At 40.9% G+C, this 20,646-nt stretch overlaps 1 protein-coding gene across 2 annotated transcripts in view; it reads left to right on the top strand.

The window, feature by feature from the left end:
• GARNL3 (GTPase activating Rap/RanGAP domain like 3) overlaps positions 1 to 20,646 on the top strand; it is a 175,006-nt gene that overhangs the window by 109,927 nt on the left and 44,433 nt on the right. For both annotated transcript variants that reach the window (XM_038745516.1, XM_038745515.1), the window contains exons 13-18: positions 2,664 to 2,772; positions 8,953 to 8,998; positions 10,634 to 10,740; positions 12,079 to 12,194; positions 16,037 to 16,141; positions 18,791 to 18,865. In XM_038745516.1, coding sequence (XP_038601444.1) covers positions 2,664 to 2,772; positions 8,953 to 8,998; positions 10,634 to 10,740; positions 12,079 to 12,194; positions 16,037 to 16,141; positions 18,791 to 18,865 — 558 coding nt within the window. The remainder of the gene's footprint in view (positions 1 to 2,663; positions 2,773 to 8,952; positions 8,999 to 10,633; positions 10,741 to 12,078; positions 12,195 to 16,036; positions 16,142 to 18,790; positions 18,866 to 20,646) is intronic.

Genomic DNA, 20,646 nt, shown 5'->3' with positions numbered 1-20,646 from the left:
GGGACAAAAGTGCAAAGGAAGGACTCAAGAGAGAGGGACCTCAAACATGATTTGCCTTTTTATGCTCTTAAACTGTATCACTTCTCTGCTAGAAGCTTTTCCCTGGCACCCTTCAAAACTGCACATCGCTCATCTCCCCCTACTCTTTTTTGTCTGTTTAGTCAAGCTCCCCCCTTAGGGGAGTTTCCAGTGCTTTACCAGTCTCGACTACAGGAGGGAGAGTGAAGCAGGGGCATATCATTTCATTCCTAGCTTGGGCAGTGGCTAGCGAGTGGAAGGCAATCTGCTACAAGTCAAACTCACTTGTGCTGGGTGGCAGGGGAGAGAGTCGAGGGTGGAGACTCAGGTGTACTGCGCAGGAGGAGGCAATGGTAAACCACTTCTGGATTTTTACCAAGAAAACTATGGATCCCCTACCAGAACGATTGCAGATGGAGGGGGGGGGGGGGTGTTCTGGGAGTGATGTGCCCATGGGTTGGAGACGACTTAACAGCATAAGACAAGAGTCAAGCTCAGACTCTACCTACTTCCTTTGTCATAGGATAGATCTATATATCTCAAATGTTGCCATTTACTTAGGGAAAATTCTTGTGAAAAGCTAGATTGCTGACTATTTGAATTTTTGTTAAAATGTTTTCAATCCTGACAGTGATGTTAATGGAACTTCAGTGAATAATGATAATAATAGTATTTGTTAAGTGCTTACTATGTGCAAAGCACTGTTCTAAGCGCTGGGAATCAGGTTATCCCACGGGGGGCTCAGTTTTAATCCCCACTTTACGGATGAGGTAACTGAGGCACAGAGAAGTTAAGTGACTGGCCCGAAGTCACACAGCTGACAGGTGGCGGAGCCAGGATTTCAACCCATGACATCTGACTCCAAAGCCCGTGCTCTTTCCACTGAGCCACGCTGCTTCCGAGAATATTTAAAATTAATATTTAACGTTTAAAATGACGTCCGCTGGATCCCCTCCAGACCTAATTTCCAGGCAGAAGACAGTTTAGAAATAGCTGAAGTCCAGGATTACAGAGTAGAGAGGGGAATGCCAAAGTCCTGTTTAAAATCCTGGGGAAGGCTAAAGGGGAACCAAAGCATCATGTCTGGAGGTCTGGTTAGAAGGTGGGCATGGGTAGTCAGCAATCCAGTGATTATCCTTTGGGGTTTCAGAGGCACACACTGCGTGTTGCCACTCTGTCCTCAGGCTCTACCTAAATCAATCCCAGGCACATATAGGTCAGCAGAGGTTATCCAGGCCCAAAGGGAGCCCAGCCAGGCAATCTGGTCATAGACTCAGAAGAGAAGCAGAGTGATCTAGTGGATAGAGCACAGCCTAGGAGTCAGAAGGACCTGGATTGTAATCCCTGCTCTGAACTTGGGCAAGTCACTTCACTTCTCTGTGCTTCAGTTACCTCATCTGTAAAATGCATTTTAAGATCTGCATTTTAAGATCTGCATTAAGATATGGGACATGGACTGTGCCTCAGCTGATTAGCTTGTATCTACTCCAGCAGTTAGTACTGTACCTGGCACAGTAAGTACTTACCAAATACCATAAAAACCAAAAAGACAAGGAGTTCCGGTAGAATATGTATGTATATGTGTACATGCGCACATATGTGTGCATTGTGTGTGTATATTCTTATTGTGAGCCCTACTTAGATTGTGAGCCCCATTTGGAACAGGGACTATGCCCACCCCAATTATCTTGTATCTATTCCAGTGCTTAAAACAGTGCTTGACACATAGTAAGTGCTTAATAAATGCCTCAATTATCACTATAAAATTTGTATGTATACAAATATGTGCACAATGAATTATTGAGAAAATATCTGGGACCTTGTTGGCAAGAACTCTAGGCTTGATGCAGCTTTTGATTAAAATAGAGAGTAGGTGATCTTCTTCAGAAAGTGCTTCTTAGATGCCAACAGCAAATTTTATATCTTGGGAGACAAAGTATTTGCATTGAATTGCAAATTGCAAATGGAAGATGCATATTAAATATTTCCAAGGGAAGAGTCCCAATAAGGATTTAGAAAGGAAAATACAATTTCCCTTTTGACAAGGGTAAAATGATAATGTAGTTCTAGAAGCTGCGCTTTATCAAAGCATTGAATTTCAAAGACTGTAGTATGTAGACTGTGACCCTTCTAGATTGTGAGCCTGTTATTGCATAGGGACTGTCTCTATGTGTTGCTGACTTGTACTTCCCAAGCACTTAGTACAGTTCTCTGCACACAGTAAGCACTCAATAAATATGATCGAATCAATGAATGCAGTTTCCTACTAATTATGCTTTGTTATAAAGGCTAAGTGGCAGGAATTTAATAAAGAGGAATCTTTTTCCTAGAGAGAGACTGCAAACCTTCTCTTGGTAAAACTGAAATTTTATTGACCAAAAATTATTCGAAACCTTTATTTCTGCTAATAGGTGTGGGGGAAAAAAGGAGATAGTGATATAAAAGGCTAACTTGTATTCTACTACAGACTCATACTATTGAGGGGAAAAAGTGGATTTTTTTCTTTTAAAGGAAATGTGTACAGTTTAGTTAATGGAGTGTTTTATGACTAATCAAGTCATCTGAATATGTATCTGAATATGTAATTTGTCATCTGAATATGTTATAGTTATCATTTCAATAATGACATTTTTACTTATTTGCAGGTAGAAAGGAAGCGACATATTGGAAATGACATTGTTACCATTGTATTCCAGGAAGGAGAAGAATCTTCTCCAGCATTTAAGCCTTCCATGATCCGCTCTCACTTTACTCGTATCTTTTTCGTTGTACTTTCCTGAACCTTTAAAATAACGTAAAGTTCAGTCTGACTTACTACATCAAGTAATAGCAGGAAGTTGTGTTAAGTGCTTAAGGCATGAATGCTCTAGTCATTTTAGGTATTTTTGAAACTATTCTAGGAATGAGAGGAGCATTCAGCCATCCAGCATATAAGGAGAAACTAAGGAGGACTCAAAGAAGAGCCAAAAAAGTATTAAGTGAATGAAAAATAGGCTCTTTGAGGAAATGGTGCAGGAATTAGGAATGTTTAGTCTAGAGAAAAGAAAGTTAAGTGGTGACCTAATAAGTCCTCAAATAAGTGATTGGATTTATGAGGTGGAGGCTGTCAGATTTTTCCTTATGTCACCAGAAGACCAAATAGACTTACCAGCGATTAGAATAAAACTGCTTTGTTTTAAGGGTTGTAAAGCACACACACACACAAACCCCTCCCCCCTTCAAGGAGAATAGTGGGGAGAAAGGTCCTTATGCTCTGGATGGTTTAGGCATTCACTAACTGGATGCAGGCAGATCTACTTCAACTGTGTGATTCTTTGATTGCATTTCATCTCTGTTCTTGCACTACACCCCAAGCAAACTCTTCAGTTTCTTGTTCCCCACCGTTTGCTCATGCCTTTTTCCCAACCTGAAACTCCCTCCTTCTCTAAATCTGCCAGACACAGGTCCTCCCAGCCCATTTTCAGAGCCCTTTTGAAACCACAGCTCCTCCAGGGAGCCTTTCCCAATTCATTTATTTTCTCCCAGTTACATGTCTCCAGCTATTACTTCAGCACTTCTGCCCCACCTTGTGGACTAACAACCTCCCATAACACTTCTGTACAAATCGATTTACACACCCTACTGTTTAAACACTAACTCGTGTGCATATCCACTTCTTCTTCTTCGTCCTTCCTCCAAGTGTGTAGTCCAGTGCTTGGCACATAGAAGGCATACTATTGCTTGATAATTAATATTTTTCATGTTTTTATTTTTTATCCATGTATATGGTGTCCATTATCTGAATTTTTTTCTGTTAGTAGCTTTTTCATGTGCATATTCAAGTGTTTTGTTTAGCCTTTTTTTCCAAAGCCTTAAATTAATCAAGCAATTACCAAGTGCCAAGCACTGTTCTGAGCATTGGTGAAGACACAAATAATCACGTTGGATACCGTCCCCATCCCACAGGGGGCTTACAGTCCAAATATTTTTTTTCACCAATCAATAAAACCCTTTCCCCAATTAATAGTCAAGAATACATCTGCAATTGGATATTTTAAACAGGATGATGTTAGTTTAACCTTAGCTAAAAAAGCAACAGCCTGAGTGCCAACTAGGTAATAACTTCTTGTGTTATATCTTTGGGATCTGCTTTAAGTCTCAACTCACTTCTCCCCATCATGCCAACATGAGTAACCAATCACTGCATAGAATATTTCTTTTTAGAAAAGAACAACCTAAAAATCTCTCCCCTCGCAGTCAAGCGCAGTAACTCCTTGAATCATGAGCTCTGATGGTCCAGTCCATTGTGACCACCAGCTCCTGCCAACATCAATACCAGTTGCAGCCATTCTCCTCAATCAGTCGTATTTATTGAGCACTTACTGTGTGCAGAGCACTGTACTTAGCAGTTGGGAGAGTACAACAGAGTTGGTAGACACATTCCCTGCCCACAACAAGCTCACAGTCTAAAAGGGGAGACAGACATTAATGTAAATAAACAAGTTATGGGTATGTACGTAGGCTATCAGCACCCAGATTGATCCTAGAAGTTTCAGCTCTGGGCCAAACCAAAAGCTCTATTACTCTACTTTGTACTCATTCTCTTAGCAATATTGATTCCTCTGAGCTTGCTAGTAAAGGACTACCAAACCAGAAAAGTTGAAAATGGCCGTAGCTCCAATTTCTATACATTTACAAGTCCCTGAAGGATTAAGGAAAGAGAAAATCTGGAGCAGTTTGGGATGAGTGGTAGGGGGTCAGGAAGAGATGAGGTTTTGGCAGGCTAAGATGCTGGTGGGTCTGGGATTCTTACAGCTAGTGGCCTCATTGTCTTCCTGTCTCGGCTTCCCCAAGTTCAGTCAATCAGTCAATCACTGGTGTCTATTGAACACTTACCATGTGCAGAGTACTAAGCACTAGGGAGAGTAAAATACAACGTACTTAAGAGATACATTTGTTGCCCATGATGAGATTGCAGTCTAGAGCGGGAGACAGACATGAATACAGAAAATTTGGAACATAATTTAAAGATATGTATATGAGTGCTGTGGGGTTGGGGGTTAGTATGTTTGGTTTTGTTCTCTGTCTTCCCCTTTTAGACTGTGAGCCCACTGTTGGGTAGGGACTGTCTCTATATGTTCCAACTTGTACTTCCCAAGTGCTTAGTACAGTGCTCTGCACACAGTAAGCGCTCAATAAATACGATTGATTGATTGGGGGTGAGGTAAATATCAAATGCCCAAAGGTCACACATCCAGGTGCATAGATGAGGCAGAAGCGAGAGCGAGCTGGGGAAAAGAGGGCTTAATTGGGGAAGGCCTCTTGGAGAAGTTGTGACCTTAATCGGGCTTTGAAGATGGGGAGTGTGTTGGTCTGGCATATAGGGATGGGGAGGGAATTCCAGGCTGGCGGGGAGGATGTGGGAAAGGGGTTGGCGGTGAGATAGACAAGTTTGGGGTACAGTGAAGTTACCCAGGACTGTTTCTGTCTGTTGCCAGAGCAATTCCTTTCACATCATAAAATGGGGTAGTTGATAATGTATCCTTTTGGTTCATTGCTGGTAGTGAAAAGGAAAGCCCAATCACAACTTCAGAGTCATTTATTCACCCCTCTGACCTTAAAGCATCACCACTACTTAGAACAAGCCACTCCCTTTCCCTTGCTTACCTCTCTGACATCAAGGCAAAACAGTGAACCTGCACCACCCAGCTGGAACCTGATCTCTGTAAAGGGGGAAAATGAGGTGAGGGCCTGACAGAACAGCCGGGTGAGTCCTGAAGCCTAGTTGCTGGGAGATTTTCCTCTGCGATTCTTACATTAGCATGAGGTGTGAACTACATACAATTTCCCAAATCAGTGTGTGAATACCAGCAAAGATTACATTCAGACTTCTTTATAAATAAAAGTTAAAGCAGAAAGATTTCCTGCAAGATTGTTCTACATCCAAAATTCTAGATAAGGCTAAGATTTAAACTATTTTAGATATATACAGATATGCATTAACTTACAAAAATGATTTTAGGCCATTTTCCTCAAGATTAGAGTCCTGTAATCAATTTTGTAAGTTTAAAAATTGACCTTAATGTAGTGTAATAGAAGTTTTACTTCTGGGCAGTGACACCTGTCCACATGTTTTGGTTTGTTGTCTGTCTCCTCCTTCTAGACTGTGAGCCCATTGTTAGGTAGGGACTGTCTCTATATGTTGCCAACTTGTACTTCCCAAGCACTTAGTACAGTGCTCTGCACACAGTAAGCACTCAATAAATACGATTGAATGAATGAATATGTTGCCAACTTGTACCTCCCAAACGCTTAGTAAAGTGCTCTGCATACAGCGCTCAATAAATGTGATTGAATGAATGTCAGTCAGTCAAGATTAGAATCCTATAATCAATTTTGTAAGTTTAAAAATTGGCCTTAATGTAGTGGAATAGAAGCTTTACTTCTGGGCAGGGAATGCCAATCAGTATTTATTGAGTGCTTACTGTGTGCAGGACACTGTACTAAGCACTCAGGAGAGTACAGTACAACATTAAATGGGCACATCCCCTGATTCCAACAAGTTTACAGTCTAGAGAAGGAGACAGACATTAATCTAAATAAATTACAGATATGTACATAAGTGCTGTGGGGCTGGGAAGGGGATGAATAAAGGGAGCAAGTCAGAATGATGCAGAAGGGAGTGAGAGAAGAGGAAAAGAGCATAATTTGTGTACATGGAGCGGGGTGGAGAGAAGAGATTTGTACCGTTAAATCATCAATCGTATTTATTGAGCACTTACTATGTGCAGAGCACTGTACTAAGCGCTTGTAAATGAAAGTGTACATTGTGAAGGAAGAGAGAGCTGTTTAGGAAGACTTTTCCAAGGTTTACATCCAGAATTGTGGCGAAACAGTTTCTACAGCCTTATTGTGTGTGCCACCTCTGTTATATTGTACTCTCCCAAGTGCTTAGTATACTGCTTGTCACACAGTAAGAGCTCAATAAATATGAATGATTAAATATGATTGATTAGATTATACAACACTTATGTACATATCCATAATTTATTTTCATGTCTGTCTCCCCTGCTACATTGTAAACTCCTCATGCACAGGGAAAATGCCTGCTAACTCCATTGGATTTTACCCTCTCAAGCACTTCGTATTGTGCTCTGCACACAGTAAATGCTCAATAAGTACCATTGATCAACTGATTAGATTGTGTTCACTTTTTATCAGGTTGAAAAAATTCCTTTCCATTTCAGTATAAGGAGGAATTTGCTAAAATGCAACAACGGCGTCTTGCTAAAAATTGACCTAGGGTATTGGTGAAAGAATCATAGACCCTGGAAGGGACCTAGAGACAGTATCTAGCCCAGCCCACCCTGCCTCATAGCAGGACAGATAGGGATCTAATATTTCCTTAAAAATGATTCCAGAGTCTCCAGTGGTCATAGTTTCCTCACCCTGCTGGACTTCTTATCTACCAGGCAGACAAAAATTGTATAAATACAGTGCAAGCAAGAAGGAAAAAAATACAACTCATAATAGTAAGAATGCTGGAAACTCCTTGAGGGCAAGGAGTTAGTTTTTGCTTTTATTTTTATTTCTCTATGATTTTATTTTAATTTATATTTATATTTTTATTTATAACAGCACAACACTGCACACAGGCAATCTATGAATGCCCCTGATTGATGAAAAAGTGATTAAATAAATGGAGTACGAATGTTGATATAAATAATTGCCAAGGCTCTGTGGTGGAGTGACATAACCATAGAAGGTGGAAAATTAGTTGGGAAATACCTCTTGTGGGAGGTAAGTTTTCAGGAGCGCTTTAAAGATGGTGATAACTGTGGTCTGGAAGATTTGAAAGGGAAGGGAGTTCCAAGGTGGGGGAAGGGCATGAGCAGTGGATTGGAGACAGAAGAATTGGGAGCAAAGAACGGTAGGAAAATCAATCAATAGTATTTATTGTGCACTTACTATGTGTAGAGCACTGAACTAAGCATCACTAAGCAATTGCATCAGAGTTGATAGACATGTTCCCTGTCCACAAGGAGCGTAGAATCTAACGTGGGGAGGCAGACGTTAAAGTAATTACAGATATGTGTATAAGTGTTGTGGGACTGAGGGTGGGTGAATATTAAGTGCTTAAAGGGTACAGATCTAAGGGCAGTGCCGAAGGAAGAGGGAATGGGAGAAATGAGGACTTAGACAAGAAAGGCCTCTTGGAGGAGTTGTGATTTTAATAAGGCTTTGGAGATGAGGAGAGTGGTGGTCTTTCTTATATGAAGGGGAAGGGGATTCCATGCCAGGGGGAGGACATGGGCAAGAGGTCAGTGGTGAGATGGATGAGTCTGAGAGCAGTGAAGAGCACGAGCTGATTTGGAGGGGATGAAGGGAATAGCTATGCAAAGAAAAAACTGTTGGAGAGCCTTGAAGCTAATGGCCAGAAAGTCTGTTTGATGCAAAACGAATTTCCTCTTGTTTGATTCTCTGTGGACATAGAGAACAACTTGCTGTAATCAGGAGGATGTTGACCATACTTTTACTTAATCCCCTCTTTCATCTTTTAACCTTTCAGTATAGGATCTGTTTTCAATCCTGTTTTTGTCACTCTTCTTGAAACTCCAAAATCCCTAGATTAATTTAAAAAGAAAACTTACACAAGACTGGACATAATATTCTAAGGAGGTTTTGATTACTGTGGAGTATAGTGGATGGACTACTTCTCAACATCCCTGCATCTGAGAACTTTAAAATTCAGTTTCTGGTCAACTCTTTAAAATTCAGCTTCTGGCCAACTGTTACCTTCATGTATTTTTCTGCTATGGTGGGAATTGCAATATATAAAACTACCTTTTATGTCAGTAACTTTATGTATTTCAAAAATGCCCACTTTTTGGAAAAATCAAACATTGACATGAGCATTAATGAAGTCTTGAAATAGTTCTTTAACAATTATGGCAGATATTTTTGCCTTAGTGAGGTATAATCAGCAAAACAACAACTACAGGTAGGTAAACTAATTGAGTTTTCAATTTTATTTTTCATGGTTACACAGTAAGCACTCAATAAATACGATTGAATGAATGAATGTATCTTTGAATTATGCTCTATTGAGTGGTATGTGGTTCAGTAAACTGGTATTTGAATGGAGAAGCAAGGTGGCCTAGTGGAAAGAACACGAGTCTGCCTCTTGTTTGCTTTGTGACCTTCGGCAGGTCACTTAACTTCTCTGTCTGTTACCTCATCTGTAAAATGGGGATTAAGACTGTGAACCCTGTGTAAGTGCTTAATACAGTGCTTTGCACACAGTAACTGTTCAATAAATACGAATGAATGAATGTGAGACAGGGACTGGGCCAACCTGAGTATATTGTAGCTACCACAGTGCTTAGCACAGTGCCTGGCACATAGTGAGGGCTTAGCATATATCATTTAAAAAAAATAGATGGCTCTATCAGATTTGCGATATCGAGATTTCATAGAATCCCAGTATCAAATTCCACTCAAATGATTAGGAATTGGTACAGTCTAAAATGTCGTGTTAAATGCACTCTCCCTTTAATGAAAATAAACTTTAATTTTTATGTTGATCAGATTTGGAAATCAAAGGGTTTGGGGGAGATTCTGACACTGTAATAAGAAAGCAAATTTGACCCGATACTTTTACAAAAATAGGTTTCTTCACTATTTTCAGTGCTAGCTACTTCACAATCATCAGTAATCATTAATTAGTATATATTGAATCCTTAGTTTCTTTTATGGGACTTGTAAAGTGCTTACTATGTGCTAGGCCCTGAGCTAAGCACTGGGGTAGTTACAAGATAATTTGGTCGGACACAGTCCCCATCCCCCTCATAGAGCTCACAGTCTAAGTAGTGGGGAGTAGGATTTAATCCCCGTTTTACAGATGAGATCATTGAAACACAGAGAAGTTAAGTGACTTGCCCAAGGTCACACAGCAGGCAAGTGGTGGAGCCAGGTAATAGAACCCAGGTGCTCTGACTCGCAGGCCTGTGCTCCTTCCATTAGATAATAATAATAATAATAATGATAGCATTTATTAAGCGCTTACTATGTGCAAAGCACTGTTCTAAATGCTAGGGAGGTTACAAGGTGATCAGGTTGTCCCACGGGGGGCTCACAGTCTTCATCCCCATTTTACAGATGAGGGAACTGAGGCCCAGAGAAGTGAAGTGACTTACCCTAGGTCACACAGCTGACAAGTGGTGGAGCCGGGATTTGAACCCATGACCTCTGACTCCCAAGCCCGTGCTCTTTCCACTGAGCCACGCTGCTTCTCCAGGGATTAGATCACACTGCTTCTTAGTTTTGACCTGAAATTCCAACTTGTTCCTTTCCACTAGGCCTCACTGCTTCACAGTGTGCTCTCAGGAGAAAGGGGATTCCCTGTTGCTGCCCTGAAGACATTCACGGCTTACGTTAGGGAAGATAGATAAATGCATAGCAAAATTAATTTTAAACAAGGTATAAATACTAATCATCAGGGAGAAAATGTCCCTGGACCATATAGGTCTGAATGCGTGTCCATTGCCAGTACATACCTGGATATGTATAAATATTACTTTAGAGGGGAATGCAAAGCTAAACACATGTAAACAACAACAAAAAAATGTTTCAACAGGCTGAAAATATTTTCAGAAGAAAGTGTGCCTCTTTTTGGTCCACCTTTGCCATCCCCACCTGTGTTTACAGATCATCAAGAATTCAGGGACTTTTTGCTAGTGAAATGTAAGTCTAATTTTGCAGATATAAAAAGCATTTTAAGCCATGTTTCTGAAATTCTGAGTGTATTGTGTCTTTTTGCATCAAGAAACTGCTTACTGAAAGTAAATTATGTTTAAAAAATTGTATGTTAGCCATAATACATTTGGATTGCCATTGTTCTTACCTTGTGAACTCTGAGCCTGTTTTTGGGTAGGGACTCTCTTTCTGTTGTTGAACTGTACTTTTCAAGTGCGTAGTACAGTACTCTGCACACAGTAAGCGCAAAATAAATACGATTGAATAAATGAATGAATAGTAATTGCACCCACCTGTTTAATCAGTTTGGTTTGGGGAAAAAATAATCAACTCATCTAACTATTCATTTAATCCTGTCCATGCATTTCAGTGGAAAGTTAAAGGCAAATTCTGAGAAAGGATTGGAATACCCGTTCTTAGAATTTTTCATAATGTGGGGATGTATCCATTTAAAAAGACAAATTTTTAATTACAAACACCAATCAGAAACATGTTAATTTTGGGCGTCTGACAGATGTAAATATTTTAAGGACATAAACGATTGTTTCTGTGACAGTGAAAAAGAACAAATTATCATTTTAGTTTAAAATGTGTTGAGAAAAACTAGACCAGAAGTCAAAAATAAAATGGTTCCATTTCAATGTAGTTTACTTAAATGAATTTGAAGCCAAACCAGTTAATGTGGCAAGATCAGAGTTGCCAACTCCCTATTTTAAACCCAATGGCTTTACTGTGCCGGGGTTGGGGTAGGCTCTGTGGCATGAGAGGTGTTGGTATAGCTGGGGGAATAAAAATGAAAACATTCCTAGGAATGAGGAGGTGGACACACACTCACATAGAAATCACATAGATGTTCACACCCAAGGGACACACAGAGGAAGGGTTTGGAGCCTGAAAATGAGCCTGATCCTTTTGAGAGGGTTTAGATCTTGGAACTGTACAAGTGAAGCCAGGGATGGGAGACAACTACAGTCCAGTCTCCCTCTGTAGCTCCACATAGCACCTGGCCCCCTTATTATTTGAAGTGGCAGAATGAAAAGCCCCCAAAAACTGTGGGGACAAAGCTAGTGGCCATTTTTTGAGCTCCCTACTAGTATTTTTGTGCTCTGTTAGAGGAGTGGTTTGCAATCTTCTAAAGAAGAAAGGCAGAAATCAACACAAATACTGACACAGCCTAAATTGTTAAGTGGCTAGGAATAGAAGGTAATAGTAATAGCAGCTGGAAGGCATTAGGTGTAATAGAGAAAAGCTTTTTGAGAGAATGATCTAACAGGTAGCATCAAATATTCCCTTTAAAGTTTTCTTTTCAAATCTGGTGTATTTTAGTGATAAATGGTGAAAAAGCCACCTTGGAAACCCCAACATTTGCCCAGAAGCGACAGCGGACTCTAGACATGCTGATTCGATCGTTATATCAGGATTTGATGCCTGATCTTCATAAGGTAAAACTGAGGATAGCGGAATCTTTTTTCACTGTTCTTTTCTCATTTGAACTGGATTAAGCTAACTCAATTCAAAAGGCAGGCGCACCTTAGTTTGAGTAAGAAGGTTGAATTATTTGAGACATAATGCCCATCCCTACCATTTTGATTTAAGGAAGTGATGTCTTGGCATGGACCTTAATTCTCATACGTATCGCCATCAGGCTTTGTTTTGACAGTGTTTTATACAGCCCATAGTAGAAAGCAGCCATGCCTAATAGTGTAAATTTGGTGATCTAGGTCCGGTTATCTAAAAGAGAATAGATGCCTGACAAGTAAGAATGTTGAACAATCACCTAGGAGTGTTGCGCTTCTTGGGGCAACTCAACTCTCATTTGCTTGGTATGTGATCTATGCAATACTAGAAAGTTTGGGTTTTACTGGCAAAAATTTTTACCTTTTTTGATACTATCTATCCAATGGGACAGAGTCTAGAATAAAACACATTTCCTACGGTGAGACTTCAGGATGTTGAACAAAACTGAAATTATTTAGCATTAGACCATGCTTGTTTAGAACAAAAGACAAGTAGTAAGATTTTTCAAACACTCAAGGTACAGTAGTTACAGCAGGAGCTAAAGCTTGTATTTTGCAATAGTTCAGTCTGTCATTCTGATGTAAAAACTTTCCGAGAATATAATCTTTTATTCTATAGAAAGCATTGTAATCTCAGGCCTTTTCATTCCTTCAATTCCTTTGTTTTGAAATACTGGTGGGACGTAAGCTCTGTACCCCTCATTTTACTCTCGGGTGTTCATTTCACACCATCTTCCTGTCCAAATCTGCATAGGGACAGGGAGGAGAAACAAGAAAGAAAAGCACAAACAACAAAATCTGCGAGAGCGTGAATCAGCATGATTTTTCGGTGGAGTGCCGAAAACAGCGCTGTGTTTCCTTACAGAAATGCTAGCAGTGAAGAACGGTTGGAGCAAGGGAGCTGGGTGTTGGCATGTGATCTCTGGCCATTTAAAAGAAGCTGCCCCCTGCTACATGAATCTGAGAGGCTCTTTTAATTTGCTACCGAGGGGAGAGAGCTCCAATGCAAACTTGGGTGGCTCCTTTTAAATAGCCACCTCCTATCCCACTGGAGGTGTACAGGAGAGTTCAAGTGGCCAAGGAGGCCAAATGGCCAATTTAAAAAGGCATCCCAGAAGCTGCTTTCAAAAAGCAGCACGGTATTGCAGTGCTTGGCACAAAGTAAGCGCTTAACAAATACCATCGCTATTATCATTATTAGTATTTCCAGAACTCATCTCCCAAGATGGGTGGCCTCGGAAATTCACTGTGGCCTAGTGGAAAGAGCTTGGACATGGGAGTCACTGGACCTGGCCTCTAATTTCAGCTGTGTGGCCCCCCCGCCCTGCCCCTGCCAGGCCACCACCATTTTTTATGGTATTTTTTAAGTGCTTACTGTATGCAAGGCACTTGTACTAAGCACTGGGGAAGATACACGTATGTGTGTGTGTGTTAAGTGACTTTGGGGGCAAGTCATTTAACTTCTCTGTGCCTCAGTTCCCTCATCTGTAAAATGAGGATTAAGACTGTAAGCCCCCCGTGGGACAACCTGATCACCTTGTAACCTCCCCAGCGCTTAGAACAGTGCTTTGCACATAGTAAGCGCTTAATAAATTCCATTATTATTATTATTATACATGCTAATCAGATTGGACACAGTCCATGTGCCACATGTGGCTCACAGTCTTAATCCTCATTTTACAGATGAGGTAACCGATGCACAGAGAAGTTAAATGACCTGCCCACGATCACACAGCAGACAAGTAGTGGAGCCAGGGTTAGAATTCGTATCCTCTGACTCCCAGGCTTGTGTTCTTTCCACTAGGCAACACTGCTTCCTTTGCCTGCCATGGGCAGATCACTTCACATCTCCGGGCCTCTGTTTCCTCATCTGTAAAATGGGGATTCAATACCTGTTCTCCCTTCCGCTTAGACTGTGCGGGACAGGGACTGTAAACAACCTGATTAATCCCTCTCTACCCCAGCACCTAGTATAGAGTTTGGCGTACAGTAAAAACTTAACAAATCTCATGATTAATAGCATTACTATGGGAAAAAGAAGATAGTTCATACCCCTCAAAAGCAGGAGTAATGTAGAGAAATGTGGGAACAAGGCTGCCCAGTTTGTCTCTTCAGATACTGCCCCTTTCTGGGAATTTCAAGCACAGACATTCCTCACTATGCATTACAGACAGTGTGATGAATTTCCCTAGGATAACATAATTTAACAAATTAGTAAATGCAATTCAACATAAAGCTTTTCGACGTGCTGTTATTGAATTTTTGATCAGTTGAATTGATCAGTTGAATTTGAAAAGTGGCTTGTCCTGTCTAGTTAATGTGAAGAGAGGGGAATGGAGAGGAAGCTTTAAAATCAGTGTCATTTCCCTTCTTCGTGTTTAGAGTTCAGAGGCATTGAAGGAGCCCCTAGAATGTAAACTCCCTTCAGTTCCTCAATCTGGTCCTTCTCTTAAGGTTTATATGTGTCTGTTTCTTTTCTTTTTCTTTTTCTTTTTTTTTTTTTTTTTGATTAGGTAAACCTGATTGCTGGGCAACCTGATTAAGGAAACGCATGATTAGGAAATCACATTAAAAGAAAATCAGAACACGTCTCCTTTGGTCTAATATGTCAATGGGAAAAACAGTTCAGAATAGAGCGTATGGCTGTAGAGCAATTTTCCAGCATTACGTCTATTACAAATATTAAGGGCTGCCAGCGTAACTAGAGGCATCCTGTTTCTTAGGATCGGCCTCTTCCTAGGTATTTTACAGAACACCAGTAGGAATGAGCACTAAATGAGGGAATAAGTATTTCATTCTAAAGAGATATAGGAAACACCCGGTGCTGTGTTTCTTCTTTTATAACAAATTCACCATGTAGTTGGTAGTGATAGAGCTAATCCTGCATCTGGGCAGACGGGAGCCAGTGATGGGCTTGGTGGGGTCGAAGCCAAACCAATTCCTTTCCTGTATTTTTTAAAGCTATTTCTGGCTGGGCCGGGTCATGGCATGGCACTTGGGTACTGCCACCCATGCATGACCCTTTTGTGTGGTTGTTCCAGTGAGCTGAGGGGAAAACACAAGACAGCCATATCTGTGTAAAAAATCCATGCATGTGCGATGGCTTTATCTGGAAGGTAGGCCCGAGTCCTCCGTGCTTGCTTCTGCCCGGGCTGGGACCCCCAGGTGCTACTCTCCAAGGCTTTCATTAAGCTCGGAATTATCTTTACAGCCTGATCCCTGAAACTGATAAGTTGGGGCCAGTCTTAAGTTTGCTCCATGCAGTGTTGAGCCCTAAAGGTACATTAGAGAAGCAGTGTGGCTCAGTGGAAAGAGCACGGTCTTGGGAGTCAGAGGTCATGGGTTCTAATCCCGGCTCTGCCAATTGTCAGCTGTGTGACTGGGCAAGTCACTTAATTTCTCTGGGCCTCAGTTACCTCATCTGTAAAATGGGGATTAAGACTGTGAGCCCCACGTGGGACAACCTGATCACCTTGTATCCTCCCCAGCGCTTAGAACAGTGCTTTGCGCATAGTAAGCGCTTAACAAATGCCATTATTATTATTATTATTATTATTTCCAATGATATAATGCACTAAAAATTATGCCGGCCCAATGGAAACTCAGACACGGTTCAAAGAGAAATTTCTGGGATTGTCTGTGAATAGTTTTCTTTTAAATGTAATGCAAATTATCTCATTTATAATTGACAAAATAATTCAATAAGGTTAAGAGAGATGACCTTGCAATAGTATTGTTGGTTCAGTAACTCATTTCTTTTCATTTAGAACATGCTTAATAGAAGATCATTTAGTGACGTCTTACCAGAATCACCTAAATCAGCACGGAAGAAAGAGGAAGCTCGTCAGGCAGAGTTTGTAAGGATTGGTCAGGTGAGTTTTATTTGGAACCTCTGTAACCAGTGATTCAGTTGTGAGGTTTGTGAATTAATTATTGGAGGTGGAGACCATGTAATTGTATCTATTATACTTTCTGTGTGCAGAGCACTGAACTAAGTACTGGGAAGAAGTTCATGGGTGAAAATTAGACATTGTCTCTGACCCCTCCAACCAAAAAAAAAAGGGTACACAATATAAGAATAAAGTGGAGAGAAGAAATTGGCAATCAGTTCAAAGGGAAAGGTGAAACAATAAAAATCAATCAATCAATCAGTCAATGGTATTTATTGAAAACTTACTATGTGCAGAGCACTGTTCTTAGCTCTTGGGGGAGCACAAGAGAAGGGAATTAGCAGGCATGTTCCCTGCCCATAATGATCTTATAGTCTAGAGGAAATATGAAAGGATCATAAAAGATAAGGGACAATGATAAATATGTGAGCAATAGAGTATTTTGGCTAGATGAGTAAGGTTCAGGCTCACCGTGGGCTCATCCCAACAATCCTAATTGCTGTCATAACTGCAGCCTTCCAGACATTCTCAAAATTAACAAGCCTTCATGCTGATGTTAGTGTTGCTTTGCACATGGTAAGCACTTAACAAATACCGTCATTATTATTCTCCCCTTCCTGGGCTGGAGAGAATTGAATGTACCAACAAGAAATGCAGATGTGGTACTCAGGGCATAGGCAATGCCAAGGAGCATGCTTTAAATGCTCTTCCTGCATGTGCTACTTCTCCATTCATCATTCTCTTGCTCCCTGGCACTACCTGACTGTCCAATGGAAGTGGGGAAGTGTGGGAATGGGAGGGCGGTGCTGCCCTGCTGGCACCTTTACTTCTCTGCAGCCTGGGATTCTGAGTGGATAGAGGCTTTTTTAGCTCTTCTCTCATTGGGAAGTCAAGGTTGCAAGTGACCCAAGAAATTCCTGGGTCCCATTTCAGACATTCAAGTAGATTGGGTAGAAGATTGGCAGGGGAGACTGGGAGGGGAGAGTCAGTGGATCTTTTTAGGAGGGGAGACATGGAGATGGGAAGAGGGCTAGTTGAAAGCTGGGCAGAAAGAAGAAGATGATGATAATTGTGGTGTTGTTAAGTGCTTACCATGTGCCAAACACTGTTTCTAAGCACTGGAGTAGATACATGATCATTAGTTTGAGGACACAGTACCTGTTGCACTTCGGACTCATAGTCTCAGCAGGAAAAAAGAACAAGTACTGAATCCCGTTTTTACAGATGAGGGCTCCGAGTAACAGAACTTAAGTGACTTGCCCAAAGTCACACGGTAGGCAGGTGGCAGAGTCAGGATTAGAACCCGGGTCCATACTCTTTCCACTAGACCACACTTTTTCCCAACAAATGAGGTCCTGTGAGAAATATGAGCTCGGATCTCTGGATGCGAAGTCCAGAAGAGGAGGAAGAAAAGGGCAGAAAAAGAAGGATAGGAGGGAGCCATGGCCGGAAAGGGGAGAAATGTGGAGGGCTAAGGATAGAGGAGGAAATTGTTGATGAGAAAAGAAGTCGGGGCAGTAAAAGAGGAGGAAGAGAAGGTGAGAAATAAAGAGACCAACAAGTAGCAGTAGGGTCATAATAATGCTTATTAAGCACTTACTATGTGCAGAGCACTGTTCTAAGCACTGGGAAAAATACACAGGCAAAATTAGACATGATTCCTGGCCCTCAAGGGGATCACAATCTGAGAATAAGGGAGGGGAGAGGAGATGGTCAACAGACATATCAGGAGTGATGAAGCAATAAAAACATAGAAACATCAGAAAAGACAACTTTGCATACTAGAAGACATGTGGCTAGAAGAGCGTTTTAGGGCTACATGCATCTGAGTCCAGTAGATACAACCTTCCCAATGTTCTGTTTGTAAAGATTGTCTCAGGCTGCAGTTGCTTCCTGACCCTCCTGCCTTGAGAAGAGGGGGCCGATGGAGGAGTCCTGGTGGTATGAGGTTCCCACCCCTATGCATCTGGTCCGGGGTAATCGAGTACCCCACCATGCCACTGCTTCCTCACCCTCCAGACTAGAGTAGAAGGGGCCAATGAAGGGTGTGAGAGAGGAAGAAGACAGGGATTAGAGAGGATGAATATCAGCGACTGACCAGCTTTGGTCATAGTGTTATTTACTGAGTGCCTGTTGAGTTCGGAGTACTGTACTAAGTGTTTAGTAGAGTTCTTAGCAGCAAAGCCACATTTCCCTGTCCTCACGGAATTTGCAGTCCAGTGAAGGAAGACAAATAGTGGGAGTAGAAGGAAGAAAAAAAATAGTAGTAGTGTGCATGTTAAGGTGAAGTAACAGAATTCTGCAGAATTATTATTGAAAATTCAATTGAATATGCTATTTCCCTAAGTGCCAAGGATGGGTGTAAATTCATAAATATCAAAAGCAAGATGGGAGGAAGGGAAATAGCTTGGCTGAAGAATGTGTAATTTTTACTTGTGGGAACTAGAGATTGCTCATGTTCTACCTTGGTATCATTTGAATTCTATTATTCAATTTTAGTAATGCAGCAGTTCAGGAACCATGCAATTATTTCCCTTTCCGCTTTGAATCTTCTTCAAATGGTACCTGTTTATCCTTCTGTCATTACCCTGATTAGGGACACACTTTAAAAGAAATCTCTGTCCTGTTAAGGCACTGAAGCTGAAAACCATTGTAAGAGGGGATGCTCCAACTAGCTTGGCAACCTCGGGGCTCTGTAGAAAAGAGGTGAGCTTCCGTTATTTTCGTATTGAACTGTGAATTCATGTAATTTCTCTTTTGTGATTGAGAAAATGTGAATAATTCCTGCAGATATGGGAAATAGAAATGCTTGTCTGCTTCTAGGAATGAGACCAATAATATTGAGTGGAAGTTGTACTAGTACAGTCTTGCCCTTATTATGCTTATGCCACATTATGCCCATGAGCCACATTAATGGGCCACAGGTAGGGATAGCATCTTATCTTAACAAAGGAAGCTCTTACAGAGCATCCTTGGCATGAAAGTGTAGCCCATAGTAATAGGGCGGAGGTTGGCCCAAGGCATCAGTAGATACTGGAACTAAACAGCAACCCTACCGTCACGCTCTGACAGAGACGCTGTCATGTATGAGCTGGTGATTTGTGAAATGTGAAAGTAGAACTGAACTGTATTAAAAGCTTAATCAATGTGTGAATGCAATAAATGTTCCATAGTTCCTCTCCTGTAAAATCCAATCCTTTGGTCATTTGCCTTGTTGTGGTTAGACTAGTTGCTCTTCTCTCTTTGTGCTACCAAATGCTGGGTTGTTTATATTTAACACACAAGCAGCATTTGTGTTTGTTTTGGTTTAGTTGACTTTGTCAATGTGAATCACTCTTACTGTAGCCTCTTTCCTAGAGAGGTTTTGCTTTTGCCTTTATTTTGTTTGATTCTACTAACAAGGATAATCTCAGCACTACATCATTTCTAAAGTCTTTTTGTCGCTTATTTACATAAGGGAAAAATGTAGGGACCTTCTTGATGATTTCCAAAAATACCGGCACATCACCGAAGGTATTTCCAATAGGACCTAAAATGATGTTGCCACAGTACCTCCTCCTCCTCCTCCACAACCTAGCCACTTGTAATAATAGCACAAATGTCATGGAGCTGTTTGCATGCACCAGCAATTCTTTAGAAACAATATTGAAAGACCAAGAGGCTTGGGCCTTGGCATAGGGAGTGGTGCATACCAAAACTTGAAACATTGATTGGGATTTGGATGCATGAAATGGAATCAGCCAGAGGGGCTTAATTAAGCTGATTCCAAGTACCATTTCTCAGTAGTATCAAAACCCATAAGGCATTTCACCAAGTAGCATGAGATATTGATGATTTGCTGCTGTAAGCATAAACTCTCAGCTGTGAGAAATCTCTGAAGGTGGATGTAGTGGGCCAACTGAGGACTGACATTTTAAATTTGAAATAAAACCCGATCCAAGTCTTGAGGGAAAAAGGTCATGCGGACAAAACATTGTAAGAATGTGAATGCCTTGACAATTAATGCTTGATACTTTACTCAAGGACACTTTTACCAATTATCTGTGTTTCCCTATTGTACAAGAAACTTGGATTTTTTCAGCACAATGTCTAAAATAAAAGGCAATTTATTTAAATATTCTAAGCCTCATGATTTATATATAGTTTAATATTTTCACTGAATCAGTAACACAGGAGGTGGAGTTTTTAAAAATGTGCATGGGGTTTTCATTCAGAGATGGTCCATGAACTAAATTCCTTTATAATCCTCTGAAAATGGGTCTTGTTTGCCTCATTTCAGGGGAGAGAGAGAAAAAATTATCCATTGCCTTATCTCCCTCAGAAATCTGAGAATTGACATTTTGACAGTAGGGCAGTGTATCTCATAATCACCAAAACTAATTAATTTCCCACCTCAATTGAAGAGAGATTTTTTCCATCCAAAGGACCAACTTCTAATCCTTTTAAATCCCCAAATGCAGTGCCAAATATTCTGTCTTCTAAAGGTA

The sequence above is a fragment of the Tachyglossus aculeatus genome, chromosome 4, assembly GCF_015852505.1.
Source record: "Tachyglossus aculeatus isolate mTacAcu1 chromosome 4, mTacAcu1.pri, whole genome shotgun sequence".
NCBI classification, from domain to species: domain Eukaryota; kingdom Metazoa; phylum Chordata; class Mammalia; order Monotremata; family Tachyglossidae; genus Tachyglossus; species Tachyglossus aculeatus.
Note: the sequence above shows the minus strand (reverse complement) of the source record. Positions and strands in the feature narration are given on the sequence as shown.